Source organism: Crocuta crocuta, unplaced genomic scaffold, assembly GCF_008692635.1.
Source record: "Crocuta crocuta isolate KB4526 unplaced genomic scaffold, BGI_CrCroc_1.0 scaffold189, whole genome shotgun sequence".
Classification (NCBI taxonomy): Eukaryota; Metazoa; Chordata; class Mammalia; order Carnivora; family Hyaenidae; genus Crocuta; species Crocuta crocuta.
This window is the reverse complement of record NW_027551564.1, coordinates 1,836,798-1,852,777: the sequence shown is the minus strand read 5'-3', so window position 1 is coordinate 1,852,777 and position 15,980 is coordinate 1,836,798. Positions and strand designations below refer to the sequence as shown.

Here is a 15,980-nt window from a genome sequence, read left to right as displayed (position 1 = left end):
GAAAAACTGAACTCTCCATGCACTCTCATTTGTAGACATTTACACATGACTACATTGCACCCTTCATTTTATTCCATAAAAATGAGTAAGGAAGGGGCACCTGGGTGGCTCAGTTGGTTAAGCCTAGGACTTCAGCTCAGGTCATGATCTCACGGTTGTGAGTTTGAGCCCCGCCAGGAGCTCTGTGCTACCAGCTCAGAGCCTGGAGCCATCTTCAGATTTTGCGTCTCCCTGTCTCTCTTCCCCTCCTCCGCTCATACTCTGTCTCTCTCTCCTTCAAAAAGAAAAAAAAAAAAAATTAAAAACAATTTTAAAAAAATGAGTCAGGAAAATCATGTCTAATCAAGAAAAATAATTCCTAAGAATTTTTTTTCAGGTTTCTTTTAAAAATCCTTGTTGCAAATAGAATCAATCAATGATTATTTCTTTTAGACCTAACCTTTCATTAAATGGGTCAAACTCGCAAATCAATGCTACAAAATACAGTCTTTTCCATCACTTTGTTATAATGTACAGTATGTACATAAAGACAAGAGTTACCTATCTTAAACTAAATACAAATTTAAAAAAACGGCTTGTTAAAAACCTGAATCAGGACTTATAAACAGTGCAGAAAATGCAAGCGCCAAAAATACGATGCCTCCTATGATAGTCACAGTTCTGACAGATTTTCTGGGCTATCATTCTTCCTCCAATCACTGCCAGTCCAGTGCATAAGCAGTGACCCACTGTCTCACCCACTGCTACGCCGTAAGGGTCCTCTAGTTGCCAACACAATCGTCGTCAGCTGGGAGCGGTCCCCCCAGTCGGCTAAGAACGTCAGCGTGAGAGCCTGGACAAAGTTGGGGGAGATGAAATGCAGCCATCTCTTCTCGGGTATCGTTGTACTTTTGCCCGTTTCGACATCTCCTGGCCCATTTAAGAGTTCAGTTCGCGGAAATTCTTCATCTTTTTTCTTTAATTCTGCTTGAACTTCTTCCAGTTCCTCTTGACCTTCATCGGGACTCATCTTTAAGCCTTCTCGAAGCATTCGAATGCCAAAAATGGCAACTAATGCGGTGGAAACATAGTACGCATACACCCTGGGGATGACAGTGGTGGCATAGCCGAACAACACTGATAAGCACGTCATCAGGCCCAGGGCAAGCGTAGCCCCAACCAACACCGTGAGACGGTTATAGCACATGGCCATGATGGTGGCTATGGGAAATGTCTTATCACCCAGCTCAGATACAATGATAACGGATATGGCAGCGACAAATGCGTGGATAAATCCCAAATTTGTCTGCGTAGCAGGATCTTCTTTATTGGAATGAACCGGGGCAGCTGGTGTCAATCTATATGAAGGCCTTTTACACTGAAACTTTACTTTAAAATTTGTTTAAGCCTATATTGAGAGAGAGAGAGAGAGAGGCTAATGCAAGTAGGGGAGAGGCAGAGAGAGAATCACAGGCAGTCTCTGCACTGTCTGTGCGGAACCCAATACTTGAACTCATGAACCGTGAGATCATGACCCAAGCTGGGATCAAGAGTTGGATGCTTAACCAACTGAATCACCTAGGTGCCCCTTTCATTGAAATTTTAAAATAACCCTTTTAAGAAGTTACTACTATGATACCCCTTTCACAGAGGAAGCAATAGCAGCTCAGAGAGGTTACAGGACTTAACCAAGCTCACAAGATTGAAGTTGCAATATGAAACAAGGCAACTCAGCACCAGAGTTCTGGATCTTATTTTTAATAATGTAAATATGATTTTATTTTGAATTTCAAATATATTTAAAAGTTGCAAGTACAGAACAAAGAACTTTTTTTCTTGAACCATTGGAGAATAAGTAGCTGATCTGATATCCCATTACCTCCAAATGTTAAATGTATATATCCTACAAATAGGACATCTTCTCACATAAGCACAATACGGTCATCAACATTAAGAAGTTAACCTTGGTACATTAGCACCATCTAACCCTCAGACCCCATTTAATATTTGCCAGTTGACCCAATAATCTCCTTTATGAGTTCAGAATTAAGCATTTCACTTACGTGTCATGTTTTCTTAATCTTCAATCTGGAAAGGTTCCTCAGTCTTTGCTTAATTTTCAAGATTTTTAAAATTCTAGGCCACTTGTTTTGCAGAATATCGTTCAGTTTCTGTTTTGCTATTTTTTCCTCTTCATTACATTCAAAGGGATATCATAAAGTAATTCTGAGTTCTCATTGTATCTTATCTAGTGGCATACAATGATGTTCACTTTAATCTCTTTCTTTTTAAAAACTATTTATTTTTGAGAGAAAGGGAGCATGAGTGGGGAAGGGGTGGACAGAGAGGGGGGACAGAGGATCTGAAGCAGGCTCTGTTCTGACAGCAGTGAGCTGGGCATGGGTCTTAAACTCAAGAACCCTGAGATCATGACCTGAGCCAAAATTCGACACTCAACCAACTGAGCCACCCAGATGCCTCCATTTTAATCTCTTGATCAGGTTGATATTTGACAGATTTTCGTGCTATAAAGTTGTTTTTGTTCCTTTACAATTATTTTGTGAGGGAGGTTATTTGAAGGTATAAAATATCCTATTCCTAATTAAACTTTCAATTTATTCATTCACATCAGTATCATCTCATAGATTTCTACCTTATTCAGTGACTAATAATCCATTACTGTCATTATTACATTTATCTTTATTTTGGCCAATGGGAGGTCATGTAGGGTGACTTCTGTATCCATTCATCTGACATATTAACTTTTTATTTAAATCATTTCCTTACCTTCTGGTACAATTGCTTTCTTTAAAAAGTTCCTAGAATCAGCTATTCCTTCAAGGTTCTTTGGTTCCCTTGTTGTAAAGAATGATATTTAGAAGCCCAGATTTGTGTGCTGAAGTATTCGTTGCTAGTGAGATATTATCCTGAGGTCCTTTCACAGAACTAGGGAATGTATGTATGTATGTATATACATACACATTAACATCTATTTTATTTCTGTATAAAATATATATTTAATATATATTTAAAAAGATATATATAAAGATATATTTAATGTATATCTTTGTACATTGAAACCAATGAGTCCACACCAATACTTCCTATTTCAGTCTAACATCAAAGGGGTTAATTGTAATTTCCCCCTTTCCTTATTTGTAACTTCCTTGTCAGAAAATAGAAACCTATCTCACTTTATCTATATTTTTATATATTTGATCCATCACACAGTATGGGAGAAAAATCCCATCACCACAATTACCCCTCACTTTTATCAGGGTATAATGGCCCTCTCCCACATGTAGAACCCCTCCTCATCTGCTTCAGCTCTAAAACCCCATCAGGGCTTTGCTCCATATGGAAAATTCCATCACTTTGCTTGGACTCTACATCTTATACCAAGCTGACACCCTCCTCCTACTCCAACAGCTATCACCATATACTTGCTATTATCATCCCACTTGGACTAAACAGGCTGGCCAGCCCAACATGAATACCCTTCGTGGGCAGTGAAACTGATACCAGGACACCACACAGGTGAGCACCATTCCCATCCTGCTTGGTTTCCCACATCCTCATCAGGCCTTTCTCCTTTGGGAAATCGTCTTCACACTAGACCCTGGTTCTTACGCACTCATATGAACAAGGAGAAGAAGAATAGTTTCATTTGTAAGTATTTGCACCTGGCATGATGATTAATACCTGCTACTGAATCTAGCTGCCCAGGAAAAGACAGAGGATTAAGTAATTCATTCTCTCCTGATCTTAGAGATACCCTAATCAAAATAAACCAAGTTGGAGAATTTTATTCTTAGTGATTCCATCCTGCTCAGTTACCTCTCTTTTCCAGGACACGAGACCTTTCTCTTTGACTAGCTTCTTTAAGGCATCAGGTAAATTTAGGCTTAATGAGCAAGACAGATTTCATTTTATTTTTTCAAGAAAATGGTGAAGAATTCACCCCTTTTTGTGTCTTATAAATAGCTCAGGCTCTGCCTACGTAAAGGATAGATTCTTTGGTACTAAACTCTGCTCATACATAAAAAGGCACCACTTCTAAGTCAGCTTCCAATAATATCATATTAGCTAGTTGTTTCATTTGTGCTCCCAAATAATTTAGAAGTTTCAAGGACCATATTGTATTCATCTTTTTACCCCTAATGCCTGAAACACAATAGGCTATTAATAAATTTTTAATGAATGATTGAATAATTGAGTAAATGAGTGAACAGCAGGAGCTATAAATGAAACTTCTTTCAACCCTTGGCATAGTACAAACAAATAATGAGAATTTTATANTTCCATAACATGCTGCTATGAGGGACAAGAGTTCTCAAATTCCTTGGGTGACATTGAGTCATTATAATTTCAAACTCACTTCTTTCTCATTTACTAAAACACCTGAGCTCAACACTGTTTGTGATTAAAAGACAGAAAGTTTTCCCTCATATCTTCTTCTGTTCCTCCCACATCACACATTTGAGCATATAAGATCATCTCCCCAAAGTCTGATGGCACAATAAGCCAAACATTGTCATATTTTGGCTTTAACAGACAGTACGGATACATAGTACACACCGACAATGCTGAATAAAGATTTGCTAATTCTAGCTCCCAATCTATCAAAATCTGTTATATGCTTTCAACACACATATACAGTTCTAAAGAAAATTAATCTGTTTATAGCTATCTAGAATTCAATAAATCTAGTACTCACTACAAAATTCCCTCAGATATCTGATAAGATTTGCATAGTTAATGAGTGCTAAACAGAAAACCTTTTAGTCTGCTTGAGTAGGAAGACTGACATATATTTTAACTGCATTAACATTTTGACTGATTCAAACCACAGTATAACCAAACTAAAATGATGACAAAGCCTGTTGTTTCTATTTATGAAGAGTTATAAAGGGAAGTATATCTATACCATCCAGTTAAAATACCTCTTTCAATAATCATTAGGAAACTTAATAACACTTAGAGTTTAGAAGAAGAATTTATGTGAATTTTACTAAAACTTAGTGTTGAAGATTCTCAGGTGAATTGGTCTATAAAAAGTGTTAGAGGGACACCTGACTGGATCAGTTGGTAGAACATGCAACTCGTGATCTCGGAGTTATGAGTTGGAACCTCATGTTGAGTGTAGAGATTACTTAAAAGTAAAATCTGTTTTAAAAAAAGTATTAGATGGTTGTATGATCAAGTCCGAGTCGGGCTTCGCACTGAATGTGGGCCTGCTTAAGGTTCTCTCCTCTGCCCCTCCCCCTCTCCCCCACTGATGCACATGCATGCTCTCTCTCTCTCAAAAAAATTTTTTTTAATAATTGACATAATTGAAATTTTTTAAATAATTAGAAATTTAAAAGTTAAGAGATTGGGGAAATACACACACAGAAACATACACAGGAATGTGTAGGTGGCTCAGTTGGTTAAGCCTCTGGATCAGGTAATGATCTCCTGGTCTGTGAGTTTGGGCCTCACATCTGGCTGTCTGCTATCAGCAGAGACCATTTCAGATCTTCTGTCTCCCTCTCTTTCTGCCCATCCCCAGTTGTCTCTCTCAAAAATAAGTAAACACTTTTTTAAATTAAAAAAAAAACACACAGATGCACACAGTGTATACCTATTAAAAGAGGTCTGCTTAGATTAAGGTAAAATGCACACTTAAGGTGCTATACATTGAGTGGTGTTACGAAAAATAGCAAACCAGGAAGCTCCAAAAGTCAATCCTTTTACCAAAAGAAAAATTAAACTGGAGAAAAAAAAACCATCAGGATCACTTATTTTGGAATTTGGGAACATTATTAGACATTTTTAATAGAGGAGTACTTGATAAAGGAAAAGGCTGTTGAACTTTGGTAGAGAGTGACCTGTGCAAACCAGCTATCATCTACCAATTCTCAGCCTCCTCTTGGACATGGGGATGACAACCCTTACTAGAGCAACTGGTTAAATCTAAGGTGTGCTTGAAGGGCATTATCTTTCACATATTTAGGATTGTGTTTTGGAAGATCTGGTAGTTACCAAAGGGACAAGTGCAGACATTACCTTTGTTTTGTCTCTCTCAGATGGCAGGGAAGTACCTGGCAACTGATTCTACTGGAGTATTTAGACACCATTTATACAGATAGATATAGATATGGATATGGATATGGATATGGATATGGATAGATATAGATATAATTATGTGTGTGTGTATATAATTCAAGTATTTAAGAAAATAGGTCATAGGCTGACCTGCAGAAATAATGGTATAGAATGTTTTGTGGTCACGTATAGCAAGGAATACAAACCTTGCAAAAATAGAAAAAATCATTGTACAAATGGATAACTGAAACCCTCGACAAAGAACAAAAGTAATCTCTGAGGTGGAAGTGAATCTGATTTCCAGACTTACTGCATTATAATATTCAATGTGTCCAGTCCTCAACAAAAAATTACAGTGCATACATAGAAATAAGAAAACATGGCTCATTCATAGTAATAATAATAACAATAACAATAACAATAACAGTAATAGTATGATTTAACAGAAACTATCCTTGAGGAAGCTCAGATATTAGAATTAATAGTCAAAGACTAGTTAACTGTTTTAAATATGCTTAATTCAATTAAAGGAAACTATGGACAAAGAACTAAAGGAAATCAGGAAGGGGCACTTGGGTGGCTCAGTTGGTTAAGCATCTGAATGACTCTTGGTTTCAGCTTAGGTCATGAACTCATAGTTCATGGGATTGAGCCCTATGGCTGGCTCTGTGCTGACAGCATGGAGCATGCTTGGTTTCTTTCTCTCCCTTTCTTTCTGTCCCTCCATTGCTCATGTTCTATCTCTCTCTTCCTCTTGCTCTCAAAATAAATAAATAAATATTTTTAAAAATAAAGGAAATCAGGAAAACAATATATAAACAAATGGAGAATGTCAACAAATAGATAGAAATTATAAGAAACCAAATAGATATTCTGGAGCAAAAAGTAAAATAGCTGAAATAAAAAATCTGCTAGAGGGATTTTAACAGTAGATTTGAAGAAGCAGAAGAATCAGTGAACTTGGAGACAAGGAAATTGAAATTACTCAGTCTGAGAAGTCAGAAAGAAAAAAGAATAAAGAAAAATGAACAAAGCCTGTAGGACAGAGTTAAATATGCCAACATATGCATCATGGAAGTCTCAGAAAGAGAAAAGAGAGAAAAGGGGGAAAATACTTGAAGAAATAAAGACTGACATTTCTCAAGTGTGATGAAAGACATTAATCTATGCATTCAAAAAACTGAACTACAAACAGAATTCAACTCAAAAGAGATCCACATTAAAGCATCACCTATAGCCAAAAGACAAAGAGAGAATCTTGAAAACATCAAGAGAGAAGAGACTCATCATGTACAAGGGAGCATAAATAAAATTGGCAGCAGATTCCCTATCAGAAATCATGGAGGACATGAGGGAGTGGAATGACATATTTAAAGCACTGAAAGAAAATAAACTGTTAACCAAGAATTCTATATCTTCAAAAATAAAGGAGGAATTAAGATATTTTCAGATAAAAAAATTAAGAAATTTTGTTATGTCCTAAAAGAAGTGCTAAAGTGAGTCCTCCAGGCTGAAATAAAAGGATAGCAGACAATTACTGGAAGTCATGTGACAAAAATACAGAACAGTGATAAAGATAACTAGATGGGTAAATATAAAAAGCCTATATGGTTTTACTTTTGATTGGTGACTCCTCTTTTTTCTTTTATGCAAATGTGTAAAACAGTGATTAGAAAAGTATGTTAACAGCCACACAACATCGTAACATGCAATCTGTTATAATAATAATGTAAGGAGGTTGGGCAGAGACACAGAAGTTCAGAGTGTTGCATACTATTGAAACTAAGTTGGTATTAGTCAAAATAGATTGTTATAAATTTAAAATGTTAATTTTAAATTCCAAGGTAATCACTAAGAAAATAACAGCAAAAACAACAAAGCAGAAAACAAAGGAAAACAATCAAAATGATACATTACAAAAAATTAACCACAAAAGAGTCATTGATAGAAGTGAATAAAAAATGTATAAGACATACAGAAAGTGAAGAACTGAATGGTAGAAATAAGTCTTTCCCTATTAGCAATTACTTTAGACATACATAGATTAAACTCTCCAAATAAAAGACAGAAATTGGCAGAATGGACTTTAAAAAAAGATTTTTCTATTTATAAGAGATTCAGATGCAAAAACACAAAGAAGCACAAAGTAAAAGAATGGAGGGATGCCTGACTGGCTCAGTCAATGGAGCATGGGACTCTTGATCTCAAGGTCAATCGTTCAAGCCCCACTTTGGGCATAGAACTTATGTTAAAATTTTTTAAATATAAAAAGTATATTTAAAATAGGAAATGAATGGAGAATAATATTTCATACATATAGTAACCAAAACAGAAAAAGCGTGGCTATATTATTAACAGGCAAAACAAACTTTAAATCAAAAAAAGATTAAGAGAAAAATGGGACACTTGACTCTCTCAGTTGGTATAGCATGCAGCTGTCGATCTTTGGGATTGTAAGTTCAAGCCCTGTGTTGTATGTGGAGAGTACTTAAAAAATAAAAGATTAAGAGACAAAGAATGACGTTATATACTGATAAAAGATGCAATCCATCAAGAAGATACAACAATTATTCTTAAAAGTACACACCTACCAGAGCAATTAGACAAGAAAAATAGACAAGAAAATTAGACAAGAAAAATGAAAGGCACACAAACTGGAAAGGAAGTGAAACTATTTTTATATGTAGATGACTTAATCTTATACATAAAAAATCCAAAGAATCTATACACACACAAAAACGAAAGCTAATAAATTCAGCAAAGTTAGAGAATACAACATCAAATGCATTTCTATACAATAGCAGTGAAGAATTCAAAAAGAAAAATTTAGAAACATTTCATATACAATATCATCAAAAAAGGAATAAAACACTCGAATAAATTTAACCAAAAGGATCAAGATTAGTACACTGAAGGGCACCTGGGTGGTTCAGTCAGTTGTGTCTGATTCTTGATTTTGGCTCAGGTCATGATCCCAGAGTCATAGGATCCAGCCCCGTGTTGGGCTTTGTGCTGAGTGTGGAGCTACTTGAGATTCTCACACACACACTCTCTCTCTCTCTTACCCTCCCCTCTGCCGCTCCCTCGTGCTCTCTCTCTCTCTTTAAAGATGATAGATAGATAGATTAGTATACTGAAAACTATAAAACATTACTGAAAGAAATGAAAGAGGATATACGTAAATGTAAAGACATCTTGTGAGATCATGACCTGAGCTGAAATCAAGAGTTGAACGCTTAACTCCACTGAGCCATCCAGGTACCTCAAAAAATTCTAAGAGGCTTAGAATCTGTGCCTGGAACCCGGACATGGACCAGACATGATTTTGGGGTTTAATCTGACACAAGCAAGTACTGGCAATACTATAAATTAGTTCTCTGATAGAGTCGTGTTGGCAGTATGAGGAAACCATACCGAACTAGGGCAAGGGGGTTAGGGAAAGCATCACAGAAGTGATGTGATGGAGGGAAAAATCCTAGGAGCTGCATTTTCGGTGAGGAAAAGTACCTGTTCAAAGTCACAGGTCCTGAAAGAAAAGAGATTATGAATGAGAACAGTTCTTGAACTTCCAGGAGGTTCAGGAGATGAGTCTGGGGTACAGGTGGATGAGGCTGGTGAGCCTCATCAGTGCAAAGGGATCGGGGATTGATTTTATAGGAAGCAGGGATCCCACTGGGTCTAGGAAGAGGGGAATGTTGTATTTGTTATTTTTATGAACATGGTTGTTCTGTTTATTAAGATACCTCAAATTGTAGTTTAAAATATTCACATAAGTATTTTTCTCCTTGTTAAAGGACAGTCACTTCAACATATAGTTCGAGGACCCACGATATTTACCATAGACACTCTCTGATAGCTGTATTCTCTTGAGGATGAGGCTCTAGAGGTACACGGGGACAGACTTTGCTGTGTTGTTTCAGTACTGACCAAGAGAGGTGTCAGGAAAGTGAAATAGCTCATTTTCATGGAAGCACTTCAAATGGGGCAAACCGTGCTAAGTGCACACACCTGCAGGTTTGCTTATTACTTGCTCTCCTAGCATTACATATGTGCCTCCTCCACTGTGTGCAATGCCATAAGTGTCTAGATCTTCCTGACAGTACCTGGCACAAAATGTGTTAACAAAAAAAGTACTGAATAAATAATAAATGCATAGAATGCCCAGTTTTTAGTTCATTCAATGGAGGAAAAGACAAAATGCCAGATACTTGGCTTGATCTGACAGGGAAAATCCATTTCAAAGTATTGCCTAGACTGTAATCCGAGGGCATGCTGGGATGATCAGATAAGATGCACATTTTTTCCCTTTTTTTTAAAAAAACGTTCATTTATTTATTTTGTGAGAGAATGAGAGAGAGCTGAGGAGAAGCAGAGAGAGAGGGACAGAGAGAGAATCCCAATCAGGCTCCATGCTTTCAGCACGAACTGTGAGATCATGACCTGAGCTGAAATCCTGAGTTAGATGCTTGCTTAACTAACTCAGCCACCTAGGTTCCCCAATGCACATTTCTTTCTTGTGTTTTTGATGACTACATTTGTCAGGTTAACCAGAGACTTTACGCCTGAGCATTATTTGTTTTCATTTATTGTGAATTCCTGTATTTTGTTGTGTATAACTCACTGGTATTACAAGATGAGTCCATTAAGCATGTTCCCAGGATGAAAATAAACACAGCCCGGGAGGGCAAATATTACTATGTTAAATTAGTAAAACTGCAGAGGAAATGAGAGTAAATCAACCAATAACTATTTGCACTATAAGAAGAAAGATGATAATCTCCTTTGTGATGTTTTTAAAGCTATTCAAATCTTTTAAAAAAACATTTTTATCATTCTGCCTTTTACAGTTAGCCTAATTTGAGAAATAAAAGCACTGAGACAGAGAGTTCAAGGACGTGTGTCAAACGATTATTTAAGGACCCTGTAGTAGATACACAGTTTGGACATTGATCTTCCGTTTCTGTCTTTTACTTCAGAATTCTTTTCACTAATTTGCAACATCCTAAATTAATGGCTTTTTTTTCAAGATTCTTTTATACTTACAAAACATTGTCAGGATTACATCTTACATTTTTTTAAATGTTAAATTATATAATTCACTCTCTTTTTCAAAAAGGGCACACAACAACTTCTAACAATACTGATTCAGCAATAGCAGCGATACTCTATGTCTTTATTAGAATTCTGAATTTGGGCAAAGCTGGTAGAAAGATGAAGCTGTCCCCTAATTTGCTGGTGTGTAAGTGCACCTCCATAGTGGATCACAAATACTCCTTCTAGTGGGTGAGTTGGCATCTCCTTTAGTTAATTAAAAGCTAGAATACATGTACTAATTATTCATTATGGAGCTGTCTGCTTTGCACTGCTGTTTACTCCATTATAAGTATGAGAGTACACTGTTATTTTGCTTTACAAATAGCAGATGAGAAGTATTTAATTCATTTAGTCTGACTGATGTGCCCTCAGAAACAGAATAAAACAGTGGGTTGAAATAGATTAGGGCATTAATATTTGTAAACTACAAAGAGGTCTGATATGAGTATTTTAATCTGTGAGCGTTTCATTTTCCGTATTCTATTAATAATGCAGAAAAGATGTTCTCCTTTGCTTTTGATAAAATATTTACCATTTTCCTTCTTTCCTTTTTTTCCCACCAAAACCAGTAAATCTATCTCTTTTCAGGACTTATAAAGGTTCTCCTGAAGCATTTATATGCTTGCAAGGTCTTGCACATTATTATCCTTTAGTTATTATTGTAATGACTAAATAATTTTTCTAAATCCACACTTCATATTAGGCTAACATTAGGTTTGAATGTGTGTATACACAGGAATTTAACAGGATATGCTATTTCTCAAAATCAGAAAGAATTTGTTAGAAGCTCTGTATAAGAGGCATTCAAGGTTAAAATTCAGCTTGACTCTGGGCAAAGCCAGCACCTTCACTTCCACCCCCATCCAGCTCCATGGTTTCCTCCTCTCCCCTCCCCCAGACAAGGAAGCTCATCAACATTAGCACACAAATGCAAAATAACCAGCCAGGCCTCTCCCTAGGAATACAAATTAGGGGCAGGTAGTTGAAGAGCTTAGAAAGCTGAAATCATTCACAATGAAAAGGATGAATAGATGAGAGACTGAAAGTAGGGTAAAGTGTTTAGCTTTTGTCATTTAAAGTGATGTCTTTAACTCTTTGCCTTCTAAAACTACCCCTCACCAAATAATGGAGCTTTGCAATCAAGAGTTCCCCGGGTTAAAAAAANGGGTAAAAAAAAAAAAAAAAAAAAAAGAAAGGAAAAAGAAAAGAGGTATCGAGTTTCCTTTTATAAGGTATAATGATAAAATTAGATATTGGTTTCACTTGGGCCTATGTCTGACAAAAATACAGTAGAGAGCCTGTGACATTGAATTATCTAGTAGCAGACTTTTAATTTAAAAAAAAAAAAAAAAAGAGNTGTTCACTACTTTCAGCTCAATGCAAATCCTGTTTTACTGCATTTACACTGGGCTGAGTTTTGACTTGGGAGGTGAGTTTGGCTAGAAGCTTTTGAATCTTATTTTCTAATTAGCTCTACCTTATCAAGCAATCAACGGCAGAGACTTGCCATAGCTTTTTGTAGTAATTATGAGATTGATGGCCAAGCGAGTCTTTTCCTAGATGGTAGAAGCTTTGGATAGCCTGAAATTTTTATATCCTGAAATCAATACTGTAAATAAAACAACCGGCAAAGTGCATACACATTCTCAAACTAGCATCTAAATGTTTAAGCATGATGCTACATCAGTGGTTAGAAGCTGAACAACTACAGAGTAGGAAGATGTCTTAGAGTTTTATAAGATACACAACCAAGGGTCACAGACGTACGTGCACAGACAGCTCAACAGCTCAAACACATTTTGACTTAGACTTAATTTTTGTTTTGTTTTATCTAAGAGTACGTTTCCTAATTTGGAGAGACCAACCCTGTTTTAATATTGATAAATATCATAAATCATGTACTATAAGTATTTATTAAGTACCTCTAATTTGGGTTGAGTGCCCTGCAACCAGATGCATGATCATCTTTTCAGTTTTTGGTAAGACTAGTAGTTTAGAAAAACAAGTCACAATTGCTGAAGAAGATATGTGTCTTTAAAGCAGAGAGATGGTCTGTAAATCCAAAATGGTCATTTGTATGATGGTATTGACAGGGGGATGGTTAGGGAATGAACATATTTGTGGGCTGTGGGGGGCATGCAAGGAATGAGTTTTTACATGTATTGTGTATGGCATTATATTCACAATATTCCCATTGCATAGAAGGGGGAGTGAGACCATAGAAAGTTTTGACAATTCTGTTTTATGACACTCCTAACCAAAACCATTGCATGATCTTTTTCCTCTTTTCCTCCTGTTTCTCAAGATAGATGCAATTTCTGAGGACAAAAATTGTCTTTCCTTTATCAGTGTCTTGAATAGTACTGTTTACAGTATTAGTGCTTAAACAAATATTCAACAGTTTAAGAATACCACATGTTAAAAAGGAGATAGCAGGTTAAAAATAGAGTCACTTTTGCTAAACCCCATGTCAGCAAATTAAGATATAATGCCCAGCCTAACTGCAATTTCAAACCCACAGCAATGTAACCTTTAATGGGTGCACGTGGAATTATGCGATCAGTGCTAGTGAAATAACCTGCCCCTTAGGAACCCCTTTGGAAGGAAGGTGACTTTGCCTGAAACAATGCATTCTTTTCCCACCCCCTTTCCATCTTTAAACACCTTTCCTCTTCTACAGCTGGGTAGAGCTTTTTTCTATCACTAGACAGGATGCCGCCCAATTCGTGAATAAAGCCAATTTGATCCTTAAATTTGCTCAGTTGAATTTTTGTTGTTTAATAGATTTAGTAGTAATAGTGGGACTGACGGAGACTTCTGATGGCTTCCGGGACATGAGAAGCACAGGCATCGTACCCTGTGCACCCTTTCAGTTCACTGTCTTTCTTGCTATTGCCCAAGGCTGTGGGTAGATTCTCTTTTGGTTCTGAGATCTGCCCCTTTTGCCTTGAGCTCCTGATCTAATGGGCTTTCCAGCCCAGGGAGTGGTAAGTCAGCTTGAACTGACAGATGTTTCCACCTGGAGGTCCAGACTCTAGCTTTTAGCTCACTCTGCAATTTCCCAGAGGTATGGCATCCCTTTCCCCAGTTTGTCTGCTGTCCCCATTTACTGGACTCTGCTGTCCCCATTTACTGGACTCTGCTGGTTGAATCCACTCTCAGTATTGCTAGTGGTGACCATGGCTTTCTCTTGCAGCTCTGTTAACATTTTTTAGTTACTGCACCTATGTTAAGATGTGTGTTTGTTTGTCATGTTTCATGTAGATAAAGGCTATTGGTTTGGTTTAAGGAAATGTGACTGGTTTGATCATCTATACCCCTCAAACTTTCTCCACATCAGCAATAAGGCTGTTTTGCTCTCTTATCCTTAGTGTATTCACTGGAATAGCACTTTTAATTTCCATTAAGAACTTTTCCTCTGTATTTACAACTCAGCTGTTTGGTACAAGAGGCCTAGCTTTTGGCACATCTCAGCTTTTAGCATGCCTTTTTCACTAAGTTTAATCATTTCTAGCTTTGGATTTAAGTGAGGGACATGTGATTCTTCATTTCACTTGAACACATAGAAACCATTGTATTGTTTTTAACTGGACTAATTTCAATATTGGTTTGTCTCAGGGAATAGGGAGGCTTGAGAAGGTGAGAGATGGGGGAACAGCCCATCAACGGCCTGTCTGTGGAACAGTCAGAATACACACAACCTTTATCAACTGGGTTTTGCTGTCTTACACGGGTGTGGTTCATGGTGTCCTAAAACAATAGTAACATTAAAGATCACAGGTCACCATAACAAATATAATATATATANGAGATCATGACCTGAGCCAAAGTCGGACGCTCAACCGACTGAGCCACCCAGGCGCCCTTGGGTCTTCATTTTTATGAAGACCCTTAAAAATGTATTCAAATATTAACATCAAATGAAATCTGTATACTTTTCCTCCTCTTAATCTGTTTTTTATCAGTTTAATATATGTGCCTTAGTTACTGAATGTAAGAGGGTAGAGGAAGAGGGTCTTTTGCTGTTGTTCATGTTCCTTTCCTCCCCTACATACATTATAAATCCTCATACGTGAATGGTCTATTTTTGTATTCTATTCTATTTTGTTGACCTTTTATTACTGTACTAGTATCAGCCGACTTAATTACCTTACTTATATGGCATAATTTATATCTGCTAAAGCAAATTACTCTCATCACATGCTGTCCCAAAACTTTTTTGCCAATTTTGTGTACTTATTAGAATTAATGTTAAAACTCTACCAAAATGACATTTTTATTGGAATGAAAAGAAAATGACGAATATTTCATGAAGAAAACATGTTTAATAATACTTATGCTTCTTATTCATAAATATGATAGCTTTTTCAATTTCCTAAAAAAAATCTACTTTTAATTTTAAGTATATTTTAATATATTTTATTCTGTATTTTTATTTTATATATTTTTATTAAATTAATTCCCTACTTTTCATTCTTGCTACTCTTAATAGGATATTTATATCCCATTCTTGCCAAAGTTACTTTTTAAAAAATTGTTGGCTTATCCAATCCATTTCCCTGGCTTTTCAGTTGTTTAATAGCATCTCTTTTAAGCATTTTGGCTTCCACCCTACTTCATCTGCAAGGTCTTATTCTAGATCTGCACTGTCCAACATAGTAACCAATATAGCCACATGTGGCCATTAAACACTAGAAATGTGGCTAGTCCAAATTAAAATGTGTTATAAGGGTAAATACGTACCATATTTCAAAGACAATGTGGTATTAAAAAAGAATCAACTATCTCATAAATAACTCTTACATTTTGACTACATGTCA

The 15,980-nt window shown here is 36.4% G+C and overlaps 1 protein-coding gene across 1 annotated transcript; it reads right to left on the bottom strand.

Moving 5' to 3' along the window:
• Nucleotides 1–570: 570 nt before the first annotated feature.
• Nucleotides 571–14,341, bottom strand: LOC144219949 (putative divalent cation/proton antiporter TMEM165). The gene is given in 6 exon segments (XM_077750059.1): nucleotides 571–669; nucleotides 671–763; nucleotides 765–1,337; nucleotides 9,481–9,592; nucleotides 10,075–10,169; nucleotides 14,271–14,341. Coding segments are annotated over 6 exon segments (1,035 nt in total). The 3' UTR covers nucleotides 571–578.
• Nucleotides 14,342–15,980: the final 1,639 nt, after the last annotated feature.